Below are 16,925 nucleotides of genomic sequence, written 5' to 3'. Positions count from 1 at the left end.
CTCAACCCCTCCCTCCCCTCTTTCATTTGTGTTTTTGTTGGGTTGTGAGAAATCACATTCCTCTACTGCCTTATGGTGTTCATGATTAGATAAACCTTCCAAATATGGTTCCTTGCCCTATAAAAAGTGACATAACACTTATAAAATGAAACCTTGTTCATTTGTTGCATTATGATTACGATTATTATTATTATTATTATTATTTTTTTTTATTGTTATTATTAGTATTGAAAATGAGGAATTGTGGGAAAATTGCGGATTTTTAGAATGTGGAAAATAGCTCCCTGCATGTCCTAAATTTTGCAAATATTTGGTTTGATTCGGTTGAGAAATGTGGAAACTACCATGTGAAAAAAGTTTGGAGGAAAAGAATACAAATAAACACAGTAACATTTAAAACCCCCAAAAATATTTAATTATATATTTCACGTACTATGTATTGTTATTCCTATGTTTTATTTATGTATTCTGTATAGTGTTGTATTTATGTTTGATTTACTTCTCCCATTAAGTTATGTATTATTTTTTAAAATATTTACCGGAAATATATAATTATGTCATTTCCGTTGCGCCAAACTCGTATTGTATGGCGCGCTCAAGCAAACTTCAAGATGTCACATATACGGTAGATAACACAAACTCAATCCCGTCACTAAGATTCCCTTTTGTTGAATCGCGTCCTCAGTAAAAATACAACGTTCACCAACGCCGACTGGAGCCATCGGACGTTAGCGGTATCGGCTAACTTAGCATGGAAATACAGTAGTCGTTTGTCCTGGATTGTGTTCACGCTAGGAAGCCAGACCAGATTTGACTACTTTGGCCAACATGAACAGAACCAAACTGAAGATTCCCAAGGTGAGATGACGCTACTGCTGTCAATATCAATTTCACACTTCTAATAGTTTCATTATATTCGTGTTTTTGAAAAGAAATGCAACGTGTTACGAGTCACTCGCTTGTCAAAACAGGTGCTTCTGCTCCTCTTCAGATTTCTGCGTGGTCTGCTTTAATCTGCCTGGGTGATGGAAAACAACCATCCCTATTCTAAAACAGCATTTAATGTCTTTCTTTATCAGGTGACGCCAGGAGGACAGAGAGACATCTCTACTTTCTTTACCCCTGGAAACAAGGTGCATAAAGTTGCTTTTGTACTGAAACATCAACACGAAATAATGCTGATTGTTATTCATTTGCGTTTTCCCGTAACAGTTTGAAGCTGTTGTTTTCCCCTCGATGTCTGTGTCACTTCTATGAAAGATGCTTTGTATAAAGCCCACAATTATCGATACTCTTGGCACGTTTGGTTTAACCCTGGAGAACCCAAGAACCCTTTTCGTCTTTGGAAAATGATGAATTATACATTAAATGACTGCTATATGTTCACTGAACACCAAAATATGTTTTTTTCAAATATTCAATGCTTTAATCCTAATTTAGGATTAGGGCTGAATTTGACCCTTTGGGATTTAAAGGTAGCATTTGAGTAGCAGAATTTATAGGGGCCGAATTTGACCCCGTGGGTTCTCCAGGGTTAAATGTACTCATTCGATTGAAATGATTTGTCGATCCATTCGTTCACTTTCTGTTGCAGTTATGAAAGTCCTTCAAATATTCATGAAAATTCCTCCGGAAAATTGAGGAAAAATTCCCTAAAATTAATCCGGATATTAGTTGACAACGTTGAACGAACACGCGTTTGATTTCGTTGTTTTGCTTTCACAAGCGTAGCCATATTGAGGCACTAACACAGGGGTAGGAAACTCAGGTTCCTCGAGAGCCATATCCTGCCTGTTTTAGATCCCTCCCTACTCCAACACACCTGATTCAACTGTTTATGATTGTTTCAAACCTCTACAGGGCTTGTTGATGAGCTGATGATTTGAATCAGGTGTATCGGAGTAGGGTGGGATCTAAAACACGCAGGATATGGCTCTCAAGGAACCGGAGTTCCCTACCCCTGCACTAACACTAGTAACAGTAACACCCCTCCCCCTCGCATTCTCATGGCCTCGCCATATCTAGGAGATTTCGAATTTTCGGCGAGAACGGAAGCCACAAAGGGTGCAGGTGTGCACACAAAAGGCAGATTCAACATTGAATGTTGAGTATTTGAATAACGCCTTGTGTAAACTAATTCAGTGTCATCGGCCAGGTATGGCCCCAGTACAAAGTTCAAACGGGTAGACAGGCAAGCTGACATTCGTGCAATAGACGTGAGTGTTAGGAACACGTTCAAGTGGTTATGGCTTGAGGAAAAGGACTTGAACGGAGATTTTTTTTGTCCGACTACATTAGAAAGGTCGACAAACCTGGTAAGTCAGTTAAAATCATATATACAGTATATTTGTATTTTCATACAAGTCCAATTGCATCTCTGCTGTTGACACATATTTGGCTGGATGTAAGTCCTGTATGCCTCTCGGTTCATCTTGTTAGTTCTGTCCGAAGTCACAGCTTTGATAAACACCAGTGAGCCAGTTCTATTAGCAGTTGTACATGTACCATATGTATACACGGCCTCCATTATGTTTGGCACTTGATGTGGTGTGCTTTGGATTCACTGTTTTTCCTTTCCTTCTCCATGTTCTCCATAATAGTGCAGAGACTTTTATTGGTTTGCGTCTTTAGCAATAATAAAATCCATTTGCTGCTTTCAGGCTTTACCCCCAAAGTCACCAGGAAAAAGCTCTGTGCTCCAGGTCCAAAATGGAGGTGTCCTCCCCACTGAAGCGTACTCTCCGTTAAAGAGGAGCATCCTCAGGGATATTGAGAACTTTCTTCCCTCCTCTCCAGACCTCCTCCTGGTTCCCGAGACCCCAAGTAGTCAAATGTTACTTTCGCTCTCCAGAGGCCACAAAGACCTGAGCCCTGAGCCCAGGAGAGAAACAGCGACTGTGTGGAAACCTGTCCACTTGTCCCCTGTCTGTCCAAGTCCCTGCTCCAAAGGTCTGAGTGTAATGTCAGACAGTGAAAGGGGGAGTTCTGACTTGTTCAAAAGGCTCGTCAGTCCTTCCGAAGAGCTCCGTGAAGCCAAGAGGCCAAGAACTGCTAATGCATTGGAACACAGCCCCGACAAAGAACATAAACATGGGGGCGAGACTGTTTTTACAGCCATAATTGAGCAGAAGACGACAGAAAACAAAAGTGAGGCCGTCTATGTGCACACACCTGACGGGCAAGCCGACACACCTGCAGAACAGACACATGTCGAGGAAGGACAGGTTGACTTTGTGGAGAAAGATCCAACGGCCTTGGAATCTTCAGATGTGGTTCGGCACAAACTGAAATCACCCAATGAGAAGCCAGCAAGAGGTGCATCCTGCTACTTCAACAATTGTTGTGATGCAACAACAATATTGTTGTCGGTCAAGTTTTACACGCAATAAGATAACTCTATTTTATGCTAAATAAGGTGAAACTGTGACCACTTCAGCATTTCCCATGCAAGAGGATCTGGAGGAGAGCTGGTTCACAGAGCAGATGGAGCCAAGTGGATGTCTCCTCCCCAAGGAGAAACCCTGGTAATGCTCTGCTTACGGACAGCCCTGTTCCCTTGAAATGTGCACTGTGAAATTTTGGCCAGGTTTTCCTCTCTGTAATCAAGTTTCGTAAAATTTTTTTTTTTTTTTTTTTTTTTTTTTACGCTCTATCATGATATCATCATTGTGACTGTCATCGCAAATGTTTTGACGTATCTCATCAAGCAATCACAGCCAGTCACAGATGCCCATTAGATGCAAACTTAATCACAGGATATGCTCTCCTCATTTAAAATCAATCAACATAGGATATATTCTTAAGATACTGTGTGTGCGCGTGTGTATGTGTGTAATTTATACACACACATCATATTTCATCAAATAGTGGCCTCTGCTCTAAAAGTCGCCCTGCATTGCCAATGTAAATAAATACCACACCTCAAATAGACCACTTCTTCCCCCCACTTTAAAAAAAAAAACAACAAAAAAAAAAACATTGTCATTAGGTGACACCACCTGCAATTTCTCAAGGAGTGCACTAAATAATAGGTATCCATCTCGATCAGGTGTAGTCTAATTTTTTTGTGCTTCAGGGCCATTTTTTTTTTTTAGAACAGAGGGGTGGCAAATATTTTATTGTAAGACTTGTTATGTACAATATATTAATTGAATACAATATTTAATGTGAAATTTAGAAGAAATATTTGATCCACTCCTTGGTATAAATAGACTACATCTGACCGTCAGTCATCTTTATTTTTCTCTGCAGTAAGTTACCAGATCACGTGATCCTCTGTGGCGGTCCAAACAACCGCTACTGGGTTTTAAACGTGGAGGAGAAGCTGAATCAAAAAATCCTGACCATCACGCACTTCAGATCTCTGCAGCCCACTGAGACGTGTCTGCTGAAGGACGGATGGTAGGGCATCCTCTGCTGCTCAAGAATTTTCACATTTCCTTTATCCCTCCAACATGGTGATTAATTGATTAATTTTTTAAATTATTTATTTTATTTTATTTTCAGGGAGATGACTCCCGTTGGCCGCGGTGATGTGGTCCACCTTGAGGGCCGCGCTGATGCCGGATCCTGGGTGGTGGACCAAGAACAAGGCCTGCTGGTTTTACTTCCCGACAGTCTTGTTTCAGGCACCAGCATCTCCAGCTCCATCCGCTGTATGAGGCGGGCGGTGCTCGGGGAAATGTTTAAGGTCAGAAGTTATTTCACTTTGGAAGCAAAATCTTCAAATACAGTACCGTACAATTTAGATTTTCACATTCAAGGCCACCATATCAACATCGGAAGGACACGGGTAATTTTGAAGATATAAATATAATTTAGTCACAGCATGATTCATATCTAATATTATTTCCCACTTGCATTTGTTTATTCTTGATTTTAGCATCATATTAATGAATGGCTTATTTTCGGAATTTGTTGTGAAGTGGCCTGAATGGAAATACAATTGAGGACATCTTTTTGATATTTTTTCAGATGAACATACATCATTATCAAATCCAAACGAACACTGATTAAGAAGAAGATGTGAATCGTAGTCTTTTCAAGGTTTTGTTGGCTATATGAAAGATATATGACAGGCCAAATTACGTTTGTGGTCCACAAGTATCACTTTTCGATTCAGCATCTCATTCTTTGCCCTCCACCGTCTTTTATCCTCTGCTATTTTATTTGGGGAAGTAGAGTTTCGACGGCGCCTCCAAACAGATGCTGAACGGCACCATCATCCACAAAGTTTTTCAGAGAGCGGCCACAGCTAAAGATTTCTCTCTGGGTGCTTTGTCGAACATGGCCGAGGATGCTCTTCACAGTCCCCAGCATCTTGGTGACATGTAAGTTGTTGTTTTTTGTTTTTTTTTTCCCCCCAGCCAGCAGAAGTACAAAATGAGATGAAAGAGGAAAGTCTCACTCTGTTGATTTATTTTGTGTGTGTGTGTGTGTGTGTGTGTGTGTGTGTGTGTGTGTGTGTGTGTGTGTGTGTGTGTGTGTGTGTAGGTACAGTTTGGGTGTCACTCAGGAGGAGATGAAACAGGAGCTGTATGATTACCTGCCCTCATTGGAGCTCTGGGCAAAGGAATACCTTACCTCACCAACATCAAAAGCCATCAGTCTCAAAATGTAACACTGCAACACTGCTGATTTACAAACATTTTCTCTCAGTGCGCATTTATTTGTAAATGTCTTATTCCCATTTTAAGTTTGTCTCTTTTTTTTTTTTTTTTTTTGGTTGGGACTGCAGCCCAAGCAATGGCGGGATTGCAGGCAAGACGCAGGACTCCGCCACCGCTACCATTTCAGAGCTGGCCGACATCGAAGAGAATGTGTGGTCGCCGCGATTTGGTCTCAAAGGGAAGATCGACTTGACGACACGAGTTCGAATCCAAAGGACCCGAAACGTCAGTCACAAATCCTCTGAAGTGATGACCATCCCCTTGGAGCTGAAAACTGGAAGGGAGTCCAACTCAATAGAACATCGTAGTCAGGTTGGTAGAAAGTATTTGGCAATGAAAAATACTGTGTGCTGTAATAGTTGCAGGAAAGAACGATGTGTATCTGGAAATTGTCCATGTAGGGGCGCTGTTGCTGATGAAGAGAAAGGGTGACCAGTATTATGGATTCGATTAGAAAGACCAGTAGTTTGCAGAGTTGACGGCAAGCAGATTCCCGTCTTCTTGCAACAGCAATGCCAGCAGTGGCTATCGTTTAAGGGTGACAACAGCTGCCGTGTTGCTCGGAAGACCTTGTATACTACGTTCCATTGTGCCTTCCCTCTACAATCAAAAACAAAAAAAATGAAGACTGTTTTGCTGTTTCCGAGGAATTCTTACTTAGGAACTTTTTCCATGATAAACACAGAGATTGTGAATTATTGAAATCTGACCTCACAAAATCCCCAGAGAGAGACTTGCAAGAGCTCATACCTCCAAAGGGGAGAAAGAAAACCTTTTCAATTTTTACTTTTCTAAGTGTGAAGAGCAGGTTTGGCAGTACTTCCGTACCGATAGCATACAGGATTGTATTTAGGGGTTTCAAAAAAGATCATGTCGAGTCTTGTCTGTGTCAAGGTGATTCTGTACACTCTGATGACATTGGAGAGGTACAATCCTGCAGCCGGTTTCCTGCTTTACCTGAAGACTGGAAACCTGCATCCTGTTGTGGCCAGCCACATGGACCACAGAGGTACGTGACCCTCCACCAAGCTGGGATGGATCCGGGATTTTTTTTTTTTCACTCCTGGGGCTAAAGGGGGCCTTGATTGATGCATACATGGCGGGAGCTGAGAAAATAATTTATGCATACATTATAGCGTGGCAAATAAAATGCTGGAGGGGCTTAACTGAGGCAACACCGATTTCTGACGGGACTTTCGTTCCCCCTCGCCGCAGTGTAGTGACATCCATGCTTTATAGTGATATTGGCCCATACAGTGTTCTTACCTGGACACCTCATTAGGATAGTTTTAATATACCAACTGGTAAGTAAGAATGCTAATGGTAATGGATATTCTCAGAGGGCTGTTCATTTAACAGTATTTTTTATTTGTCGTGTTTGTAGTTAGCAGTGTCGCAGAATTAAACTGCATCATACTTAGAGCTGATTCGGATCATTTGCATGTTTAGTTACACGAGACGGGCAATTAGAAATGCACCTCAAATCGTTATTTTTGTTCGCTTGCCGGTGTATTGGATCTCAGTACATCTCATTTTTCAGAATTAAGATCCGAGCACCAGGTGGTTTTTGCAGGGAGATTATACGTATGACTTGTGAGTAAATGGAAAGAAGGTGACGGCGAGAGATAATCATCTCTATGGTCATGTTTGCATGCATAAACAGTACATGAAAATTGTCCTTAGCGCGTCACAGCCTGGCGCACAGCAACCGCACGCAGAGTGTGGCAGGTTCACGGTAGGTTTTTGCTCAATTACAGCATAGCTGTGGCGCCAAGGGATGTCGGGGGCGGATGGTCTGCTTCCACATCCTCTCTTTCTTTGTCCACACTTAAGTAAAGTGACATTTTATGCTCACGTTCCTCTGCCTGTAAATGACTTGAACCGAGATCCCCACAGGGCAGGCAGCAAGCAGTCTGAACACTTGACCATGACTAACAAATGGGACGAATGCATTCAAGTTAAAAAAAAAAAAAAAAGTCTGAAAATCAATTATTTTTTTCTTCACCATTCTTTCCATGTTTTTGTTCTTTATAGAATTGCTGAAACTGAGGAACACCATGGTTTATTACGTCCACAACCGTGTGCGGAAGGGTGTGGGGGGAAGTCGCCTGGCCAGACTTCCTGACATGGTGACGGACAAAAACACCTGCCATTATTGCCCTCAAAGAAGAAACTGTGCTCTGTATGAAAGGTACGGCTGTACATACTTTCAAATCCTGATATGTTCCTCTCCATTTATCTTGGATGACCTCGTTGTTTTCCTTCGCCAGGGTGTTGGAAGGCCCGTCCACAGATATCAGTGATGACTTGATACAACTGGAGACGGGTCACCTGGCCGCTACACACTTGGACTATTTCGCCCACTGGTTGCTGCTCTGCAGTCTCGAGGCCGCCAGCATGGAGGCCAGGAATGGCCGAAAGCGTGTATGGCTACAGACACCCGAGGAAAGGTAACAAAGGCTCCTGTTCAGTCCAGTTTCCAACAACGGTGTTTTAATTAGCAAGTTTAAATGAATTAACACATTACCAAGCATCAATAGATAGCAAGCAGGAGTCTCCCAAGGTCTTATTAGTAGTTGTACTGATGGATGGATTAGATGGATGAGTCATCCTGTGTGGGGAAATTAAATGAATAGACAATACTAAATACGGCCATCATTTTAATGCATAAATGTCATTTCTCTGCACATTATCAGCAACAGTCATTTCAAAATTCAACCGCTTCTCTGTCTAAAAAAAGTTCTTCCAAAGAAAGAAATCCTGCACCATCTGCTGAATGGCCATTATTTGTTGATGACTGGCGTTTTGGGTGACCTCCTGATAACTTGCCTCCTAGCGAGAAGAAAGGAAGTTGCATCGGGAACCTGCAGCTGCTCGCCTCTACGAGCGTCCACCCAGAGGGCGTTTTCCTTCATCGTTTCCAGCGAGCGAACGAGACGCACGATTTAAGCGGTTGCGGCCTGGCCAGCGGGGAGCGCGTTGTGCTTAGCGACCAGGGAGGTCGCTTCATCGCCCTGGCAACAGGCTATATCTGTGATATAAGCAGGACATCCATTAGCTGTACATTAGACAGGTGAGGTCCGATCTAAAAATGCATCCACATGCTTACTTGACCTGTATATCTTTCACGACATGTCGTTCTTGCATGGTCCCCAGCCAAATCAGAGTCTATTGTCTGTCGCAGGGACGTGTCAAAGCTCAGTGGGGAAGTGTTTCGATTGGATGTCGATGAAGGAGTGAATGGCCTCAGCACTCATCTCACCAACCTCTCCAAGCTGATGGAAAACAGTCAAGACGGGTAGATTTTCGTCTTTTGCCATCCATACATTCTGTCCTTCCGACTTGTTTCCTGAAACTCTGTCGCATTGTGTTCAATTTGCGCAGTGATCGTCTGAGGAAGTTGGTTGTCGATCATCGTTCGCCGGAGTTTATTTCCAATCTCAGTGACGTTCTACCCAGAGAGGCCAAAGAGACAGTGGCAAACATCCTCAAAGGTTGTTCCCCCCCCCCCCCTCCTCATAGCTTTACTCCTTTCATAACATTATAGACTTAAGATTTTAGTGCTGCCTTTCAGTATTTATGGTTTAGTACTGATTGAACATTGGTCAGTAGACGTTAGCATGAGTTGAGGTCAAAATAAAATGTTTGTTTTGCAAGGAGAGATAAAATACATTCAATAAATCACCGCTGACATTCTTAGTGTTCTCTACCGATCACCGGCGATCCCCAAGAAACATCAAGTCCAAGTCCCTTAATTTTAAATATCTGCCAATATCGAGTCCTGATCCAATACCTTTGCAATGCAACAAAGAAGAAAAGGAAGACCACATCCAAATTCTTAATTTTTTAAAAAAAATATATTTTTTTTAAGTCATTCCATCTTAAGGCCCAGTGTCATCTTCAGCATCCACAGTTCGATCCCCCGATGAGCATTTTGCCTGCCAATTTTGAGTGTCAATCTATCCACATTCTGAAAAATTCACCTGGATGAAAACCTTTTTTTTTTTTTTTGCAGCAACTTAAAAGCTTGACATGTTGCGCGTTTCACCTCTGGCTTCCTGTCTTCCAAGTCTTTTTTTAATTTAGTTTTATTCCGTCACATTTCTAGTGTGTAATAATGTGATAATGCCCCCACTAGTGGACAGCAAGTGTACTGTCTGTGATTTTAACCATGCATGAATGTTGCAGGTCTCAACAAGCCCCAGAAGCAGGCCATGAAGAAGGTGTTGTTGTCGAAAGATTACACACTGATTGTTGGCATGCCCGGCACGGGCAAAACCACCACCATCTGCACACTGGTATCCTTACAAACCCACTTTAGAATAGTGACGAATACCTCGCCAGTGTCAAAATCGCTTGACTTCTCTTGTTTGCAGGTTCGCATCTTACACGCGTGTGGCTTCAGCGTCTTGCTGACCAGCTACACACACTCTGCTGTCGACAACATCCTGTTGAAGCTGAAGCGCTTCAAAGTTGGCTTCCTGCGTCTCGGCCAAGGGCAGAAGGTGGGCGACACTGTAGCTGTACAAAAAGTCATTAACTGAAATGTTAGTCAGAAAGATAAGAATTTTCCTCTCCACAGGTCCATTCAAGTATCCTTCCATACACGGAGGAAAGCATCAGGAGAAATGGAGTTCACACACTGTCACAACTGGAACAGCTTTATAACAAAGAGGTTGAACGCTTTGATTTTTTCTTTTTCGTTCCAGTATCGGTGAGCTTTTTGGTTCACACCGGGGAATCTGTTCTAAGCTCTTTTGAAGATGTAATTTTTGTTTTGTCTTTTTAGCTGGTCGTAGGAACAACTTGCATGGGCATCAAGCATCCCATTTTCACAAGAAGGCGCTTCGATTTCTGCATCGTGGATGAAGCGTCGCAGATCAGCCAGCCCATCTGCCTGGGCCCGCTGTTCTACGCCAACAGGTTTGTCCTGGTTGGCGACCACCAACAGCTGCCCCCGATAGTGCATCATCAGGAAGCGAGGTACCGTTTTTCGAACAACCGCCACTTTTATTGTGCACTTTGTCTCACAACCTTCACGATTTATTGTTCAGCGATACCGGTTGTTAATATATTTTCATTTTTCAACAGGTCACTCGGGATGGATGAGAGTCTTTTCAAGCGACTCGAGTGCCACGGTGAAGCTGTGGTCCACCTCAACGTCCAGTACCGCATGAACAGGTACATCTTACCTCTTGCCTGGAGGACTCAGTCCAAGTCGGCATCGCTTTGATGTGTTGTCTTCACAGAAAATGAAATATGACATTGACCAAAGTTGTTCTTCAAACTACCAGTCCGCCTGACTGCGTTTCTTTCCAGGCAGATCATGTCCCTGAGCAATTGTCTGATGTACGACGGCCGCTTGGAGTGCGGCTCGGAGAGGACTGCGTCTGCTCTCCTCTCCCTCCCCTCTCTGGCGTCCGTCCAGTCAGAGCTCATTTTCCTCCCTGACGCGCATCCCCAGCAGGATCTGGCGTGGATACAGGCCGCTTTGTTACCTAGCAAACCCGTTTGCTTCCTGGATTGCTCAGTGGTATGTAGGAAATAGGCCTCGCTTCCAGTTGAAATGTCACCCGGTGTGCCCGCACATACCAGAAACTACCAAGTGATCATCAAGTATGTTCAAAGATGGCCTCTCTCCTGGAAGGTGCCAGCTTTGGAGTCAATGGGACAAGGAGGCATAAGCAATCACACCGAGGCGGCCATCATCCACCTCCTTCTGTCACTGTTGATAAAGGTATGCCTGCATGTCACGTGACACTAAGGCTCACTGAATGCGTCGCTCAACCAAACTTGGGTTGCTTTTCTCCCTCTTAGGCCGGCTGTAAGGCCAGTGATATCGGCGTCATCGCCCCATACAGACAACAACTGAAGAGTGTTTCGGCTCTGCTGCATTCGTCTGCGTTTAGCGGCGTGGAGGTGAACACGGTGGACAAATACCAAGGACGGGACAAGAGTGTCATCGTGCTCTCTTTCGTCAGGAGTACAACAGAAGAAGAAAATGTACGCGTTCATCGTTAACGCCCCTCGTGCACGGAGGCGACCTGCTAGCTGACCTGTTTCTTGCTTCCCAGCTAGGAGAGCTGCTGAAGGACTGGCGCCGCCTGAACGTTGCCATCACCAGAGCCAAACACAAACTGCTCATGGTGGGTTCCGCGTCCACGCTCAGACGATACAGCCCCGTGGAGAAACTACTCAGTCATCTGGAGCAGGAGAACATGATATCCTTTGTCTTCTCTCTGAGAACATCTCGTTTGCTTTTCGGTTGGTTGTTTGCACGCCTGAGTTAGCTTGCGCCCAGACACTCGTCATTATTTTATTCTTGAGCATGTTCATAATGGTCTTTGTAACAGTACTGAAGATCTCATCATGGGCCCTCTGGAATTTGACTTATGGGTAAGCTACTGCCGTCACAAAAGCATGAACATTTATGAGGCACATATATTGTATTTTGTATGGGCCAAAACAATACCGATAAGTATAGGATTTTTGTTAAATGTTATTTATGTATTTTTTTATTACTGCAATATTGGTGCTCACTTTTTTGTTACTTTGGTGACTGCAGTTCCCTCATTTAAGTCCTTGAGATCAAAATGTTCCCATCCATCCATTCTTTCATTATCCAGGCCATTTATCCTCATGACGGTCCCATATTAATTAAAATTTGTGAATGAGAAAGAGCCATAAATACACATTTACAATTTATTGGTAATGATTTGATGATGTCCATGATCAAATAATTCATCAGATTGTTAGTAGGGAATTCACACTGTAGATGATTATCACTCCCAGTGACAAGTCTGCTTGTCAATTATGTTTCACGATCAGGGATGGGTGGGGGAGCGTCTGATACTAGGCCACTGTTAATTTCAAACTTGGAAACAACTTTGCTGATGCACAGCATGCATAAAATGCAGGACTAGTCCTTCTCTAAAAAGTTGAACGGAAACATTCGCAACTTGTCTATTCTGTTCTCTACCCGCTGTCCTTAGCCTCCTTAACTAACCTCACATAATCCAGCTCCCTCCGTCAGCGCACAAAGCCTTACCCCTGATGCTCCTGTGATCACATCGACGTCAGCAGCGACTGAACAAAACCTCGTCGGTCACAGTCTAGCAACTCACATGTCTTTACAAGACCAGAAATCCATATTCATTTGCTCGAATGATCAAACACTGCTTTATATTTATGCTCCAGGTGATGAACCATTGTGGGTTTTTTAGTCAAATAATTTATATGAGTAATTTAAGGATTTTTTTTCAAATCTTTAACTAAGCTGACATAAATTACCTCTGTTTACCTGCCGTTATTTCATACTTGAATACATTTGAATGCGACATACTACTTTGTAAACCTGTGAAAATGTCAAAATTGTTGTGATGTACAGTATGCTGAATCCTTTAAGTTATTTAAAATGGTGCAAATGAACAGCCTCCTTCTTATTGTGATCAAATAAAATATTTGAGTCGCAGAAGTCACGAGATCGGCTATTTGAGGATACTGCTGCAGATGCTACACAAGAGGAAGGACAACGAGAACTGACATGCTTTCACTTAAACTTGATAGTTGAACCAGTCAAACATCACATGTGATGATGAACTAATCTGCTTTACAATGTAATTCTCCAAATGCATGAATTAATGAATAAACTTGTCATTTTTACCTTGGCGCTATTGGATCGTCTATGATTTTATGTGTGCTATTTTCCCTTTTTTGTGTGTGTGAGTATCCTATTGGAATAATAAAATTTGCAATGTACATATGACCAGCTCTCAGACTGTGAAGTTGTGTATAAACATTGTTTTGTACAGCACAATATAATAATAGTGCCTTAGGAGTTAAAGCGCTCTTCTCTGCAGGTGTCTACAGTGTGATTGTTCCCTGCAGCACGGTGACGCTCTTCCCTGTTATATTGAGCCTTCCATCTTCTCTCACCTCGAGCTGCAGCTCTCCACCTCGCTCGGAACACTGGAATGCTACACACACACATCGGGATGGAGAAAGAAGTAAAATCAACACGCTGAGATGATTGTGACTGTGCTATGCAAGAGTTTGATGACTGAAGATGTGAAAGGACTTTAGTGAAATTAATGACCAAGCATTTTCTTCTTTCCCAGTTCTTTAGACCAGTAGCTAGCCAGGACTGTGTGTGCAGAACCTGCAAGTGCAAACAAAATAGGTGTCGTTTTAAAGGACACCAAACGTATAAAGCCATAATTTTCGTAGATGAGTACATTTTGGCGGCTGTCATGATGACTCCATGTTGTAGAATAGTAGTGAGAATCCTAACCTGTGACAGGATCCTCCGGAATTCCGTTCCAGGGGGCAAAATATCTAGAATAGAAGTCATATCCTGGCTGGCAATCTGGAGATCCTTAAATCAAGCATACATGCGATTACAATGGAGAGGACGACAACGCTTGATGCTGTTAAAGAGTGTGCGTTCCTCAAAAGACACCAATTACTATTTTAAAAAAAAAGAAACAAAACGCTGGTAGAAAGCTTCTTTTGACTTGAATAAGTTTGTTTTATGCAAAAAATGGGTAGTTATCAAAAGTTTTACATTCGCTCACAGATTATTTCATGGTACACCTGTACAATCTAATACTGCGCTAAATCTGTGACAAGGTGGGCATTATCTTTATAAAGAGAACATTTCTGATCAATTGGATCTCCTTTGGTTGTGTCATAGTACCTAACGTGGCTGGGAGTCTATTTATAAATGACACTTGACAAAGACTGCACTATTCCACACACCAGTCATCATATCAAAATGAAATTACAGTGACCCATGATCTGATTTATAGGCCGTAAGTGGTCAGGTCAGGTTTAGGGATATTAAAAATACCTTTCATGGTGATTATCAGGCCTTTGACTTGTCCGCTCTGGTCGCTGCTTCGTAGGGCTTCAGGGTTGACTTTGAGACTGCTAAGGACTGACCTGGAAGTGTCGACTGTACTTGGTTGGAGGCACTTTGAGATGCACCGCACCATATAAACATTGATATTCAGTAATATCAGTAGGAAGAGATGTTTGGCTACTTCATCAAGACATTCAACTGTTTTATATGGATGTTCCTTAATATTGACTCCAATTTTAGTTTGGTTTGCAATGACTGTGTGTGTGTGTGTGTGTGTGTGTGTGTGTGTGTGTGTGTGTGTGTGTGTGTGTGTGTGTGTGTGTGTGTGTGTGTGTGTGAAAGAGAGAGAGAATTGGAACCTGTCACAGGTGTCCGCCAGTCGCAGCAGTAGTTTCTTAGTGTTGGAACTCAGATAAACATCCTGGACTGGGTGATCTCCTACTGAGGCCTGGAGGACACATCACATGTGAACAATTGAGGGGTTGGGGGGGAAAAAAAAACAACCCTACACTTTGAGCCGGGTTTCTTTTACTCACCTTGATAAGGTCTCTAAAATGCTCAGGAGCCTTGGTTAAAAAATAAAAATATATTCGTGTTTGTATTAGCATTTGATCTTTTCATTGTATTTGAAAAATTGTGCACACATTGAGACAAATGATTTCCCGCAACCTTTCCTGACATATTTTACAGAATATGTTAGACTTGTACTATTTTTTTCATTCAACATCCATTCTTTGAAATTACAATTATCTTTTCTAATAGTGTACCTTCTTGGTGGGTGGGTTGAGGGGAAAATCCATCACTAAATCCTCACCCTCCTGTACAACAGACAGATCTCCACTCCTGGTTTCAAATGCCACAGCAGAATTCACATTTTCTGAAAGGTCCAAAAAAAACCAACAACAATAAAAGCACATTCTTTCGAAAAGAACGTAATATTGGTGTTATTGGATGGTTTTTTTTTTATTAACGCCAAAGACCAGCTCTTTATAAATAATTAAGGTGTGTGTTCTGCTCGAGTGTGTCACTATTGGTGTGCGCTTGATGCAAAGGGATATTGCGCTTAAGTTGGTGAAGTATCTTACGCTTGTGTTTGAAGAGCACGGCAGCAGAGGCCAGAGTGGCATGACCGCAAAGGTTGACCTCTGTGGTAGGTGTGAACCAACGGAGACGGAACCTTGAATCTGTCCAAAAAAAAAAAAAAAAATGAAATCGTTGAATTCAGTAAAAATAATACTTGCAAGAATAAGAATGACACTTTTTTTGGGGGGGGGGCAGTCTGTTTTAATGAATGATGATTTTTTATCAGCAGACCTAATCCTAATCCATAAAGTTTACAAATGTTGTAGAACAAATTAAATTGTGTGGTCTTTGTGGATATTTCATGCACAGATGACAAAGTTTTTATACTGAATGCATAATGCCAAAATTCACACTTTTCATTATTTTTTGTTGTTTTTAGAGTGCAATCAAACAATTATTGCATTTGACCCTTTGTGAAATCCTCAGAAGGCTTGACCGTGGTGATGAAGACAGTTTCCGATAAGTTCATCTCCGCTGCTATCTTCTGATACAATTCATCGCGCAGCTCCTGAAGAAACAATTGTGGCACATAACCAAAATATATGATGAATGCAGCCCATTTGATGAATATTCTACGCATGAAACTGTCTTGTTATAAAATATCATTCTCCAGGAAACACATTTTCTAGTAACCATTGAATAAGCTACTGTAAGCGTTTTTTGTCATCCAAAATGAAAATAACATTTTGTTTTAACTTAGTATTGCTACTCACATGTTTTAAAAGACAAACAGCTGCTGGGTTCCCCTTAAATGGTAAATTAGTAAAGGCATCCACGATAAAAATAGGAATCTCCATTGTGAATGTGCAAAATACAGAGCAGTTTTGGGACTTTGACCCAGGCAGTTTGGTCTCACTCGTCAGGCTTGCCACCCGCACAAAGTGCATCCTCGCTTTTTAATGATTTTCTTATGGTCCTGTATGACCGTGTTTTTAAAAATTTGTTGAGCTAATTTAGGCACATATTTTACATTAGAAAAATATTTGGGCATACCAACAAACAAAAATTTTCGTTTAAAAAAAGTGGTATGTACACTGAGATACTGTAATGATAATTCTGTCTCCTGGAGAAGTGACCTCTGGCGGTCATCTCTTTTGTTGGATTTTTTTTTTTTCATTTCAATTATACAGTATAATACGATCACACATAAAAATACAGAAACATTTTACAAATGCAAGCAAATAAGATAAAAATAAACAAAAATAAAATCGAAACTACGTTGAACCTCAATGGAAAGTGTAAAACACAAATTGGGGCCACTAGGCTAAAAGTATCCATCTTTAGTTTTTGATCTCGTGTTGATTCAATTTTAA

At 41.9% G+C, this 16,925-nt stretch overlaps 2 protein-coding genes across 4 annotated transcripts; one reads left to right on the top strand and one right to left on the bottom strand.

The window, feature by feature from the left end:
• Nucleotides 1-555: 555 nt before the first annotated feature.
• On the top strand, nt 556-13,434 carry dna2 (DNA replication helicase/nuclease 2). The gene is made up of 25 exons (XM_019895864.1): nt 556-858; nt 1,080-1,133; nt 2,661-3,315; nt 3,416-3,524; nt 4,252-4,401; nt 4,507-4,690; nt 5,182-5,330; nt 5,494-5,616; nt 5,738-5,981; nt 6,564-6,678; nt 7,704-7,860; nt 7,940-8,119; nt 8,506-8,742; nt 8,854-8,967; nt 9,054-9,163; nt 9,858-9,967; nt 10,046-10,174; nt 10,252-10,344; nt 10,459-10,652; nt 10,761-10,850; nt 10,989-11,202; nt 11,317-11,406; nt 11,487-11,672; nt 11,744-11,890; nt 12,681-13,434. The coding sequence occupies exons 1-25, from the start codon at nt 829-831 to the stop codon at nt 12,732-12,734; spliced, it is 3,918 nt and encodes a 1,305-aa protein (XP_019751423.1). The 5' UTR covers nt 556-828; the 3' UTR covers nt 12,735-13,434.
• A 22-nt stretch (nt 13,435-13,456) lies between these two features.
• On the bottom strand, nt 13,457-16,490 carry LOC109531539 (phenazine biosynthesis-like domain-containing protein 1). 3 transcript variants are annotated; one of them, XM_019895873.1, is made up of 10 exons: nt 16,326-16,483; nt 16,021-16,120; nt 15,615-15,713; nt 15,297-15,406; nt 15,066-15,095; nt 14,889-14,977; nt 14,518-14,609; nt 13,960-14,043; nt 13,765-13,827; nt 13,457-13,645 (listed from the first exon to the last, which is right to left on the bottom strand). In XM_019895873.1, the coding sequence occupies exons 1-10, from the start codon at nt 16,407-16,409 to the stop codon at nt 13,533-13,535; spliced, it is 864 nt and encodes a 287-aa protein (XP_019751432.1). In that variant the 5' UTR covers nt 16,410-16,483; the 3' UTR covers nt 13,457-13,532. The 3 variants fall into 3 exon arrangements, with proteins under 3 accessions (XP_019751432.1, XP_019751431.1, XP_019751433.1); XM_019895874.1 differs by having other exon boundaries at nt 13,527-13,645; nt 13,960-14,003; nt 16,326-16,486; XM_019895872.1 differs by having other exon boundaries at nt 13,457-13,827; nt 13,960-14,003; nt 16,326-16,490.
• Nucleotides 16,491-16,925: the final 435 nt, after the last annotated feature.

The sequence above is a fragment of the Hippocampus comes genome, unplaced genomic scaffold (genome assembly GCF_001891065.2).
Source record: "Hippocampus comes isolate QL1 unplaced genomic scaffold, H_comes_QL1_v1.1 scaffold80, whole genome shotgun sequence".
Taxonomy (NCBI): Eukaryota; Metazoa; Chordata; class Actinopteri; order Syngnathiformes; family Syngnathidae; genus Hippocampus; species Hippocampus comes.
Note: the sequence above shows the minus strand (reverse complement) of the source record. Positions and strands in the feature narration are given on the sequence as shown.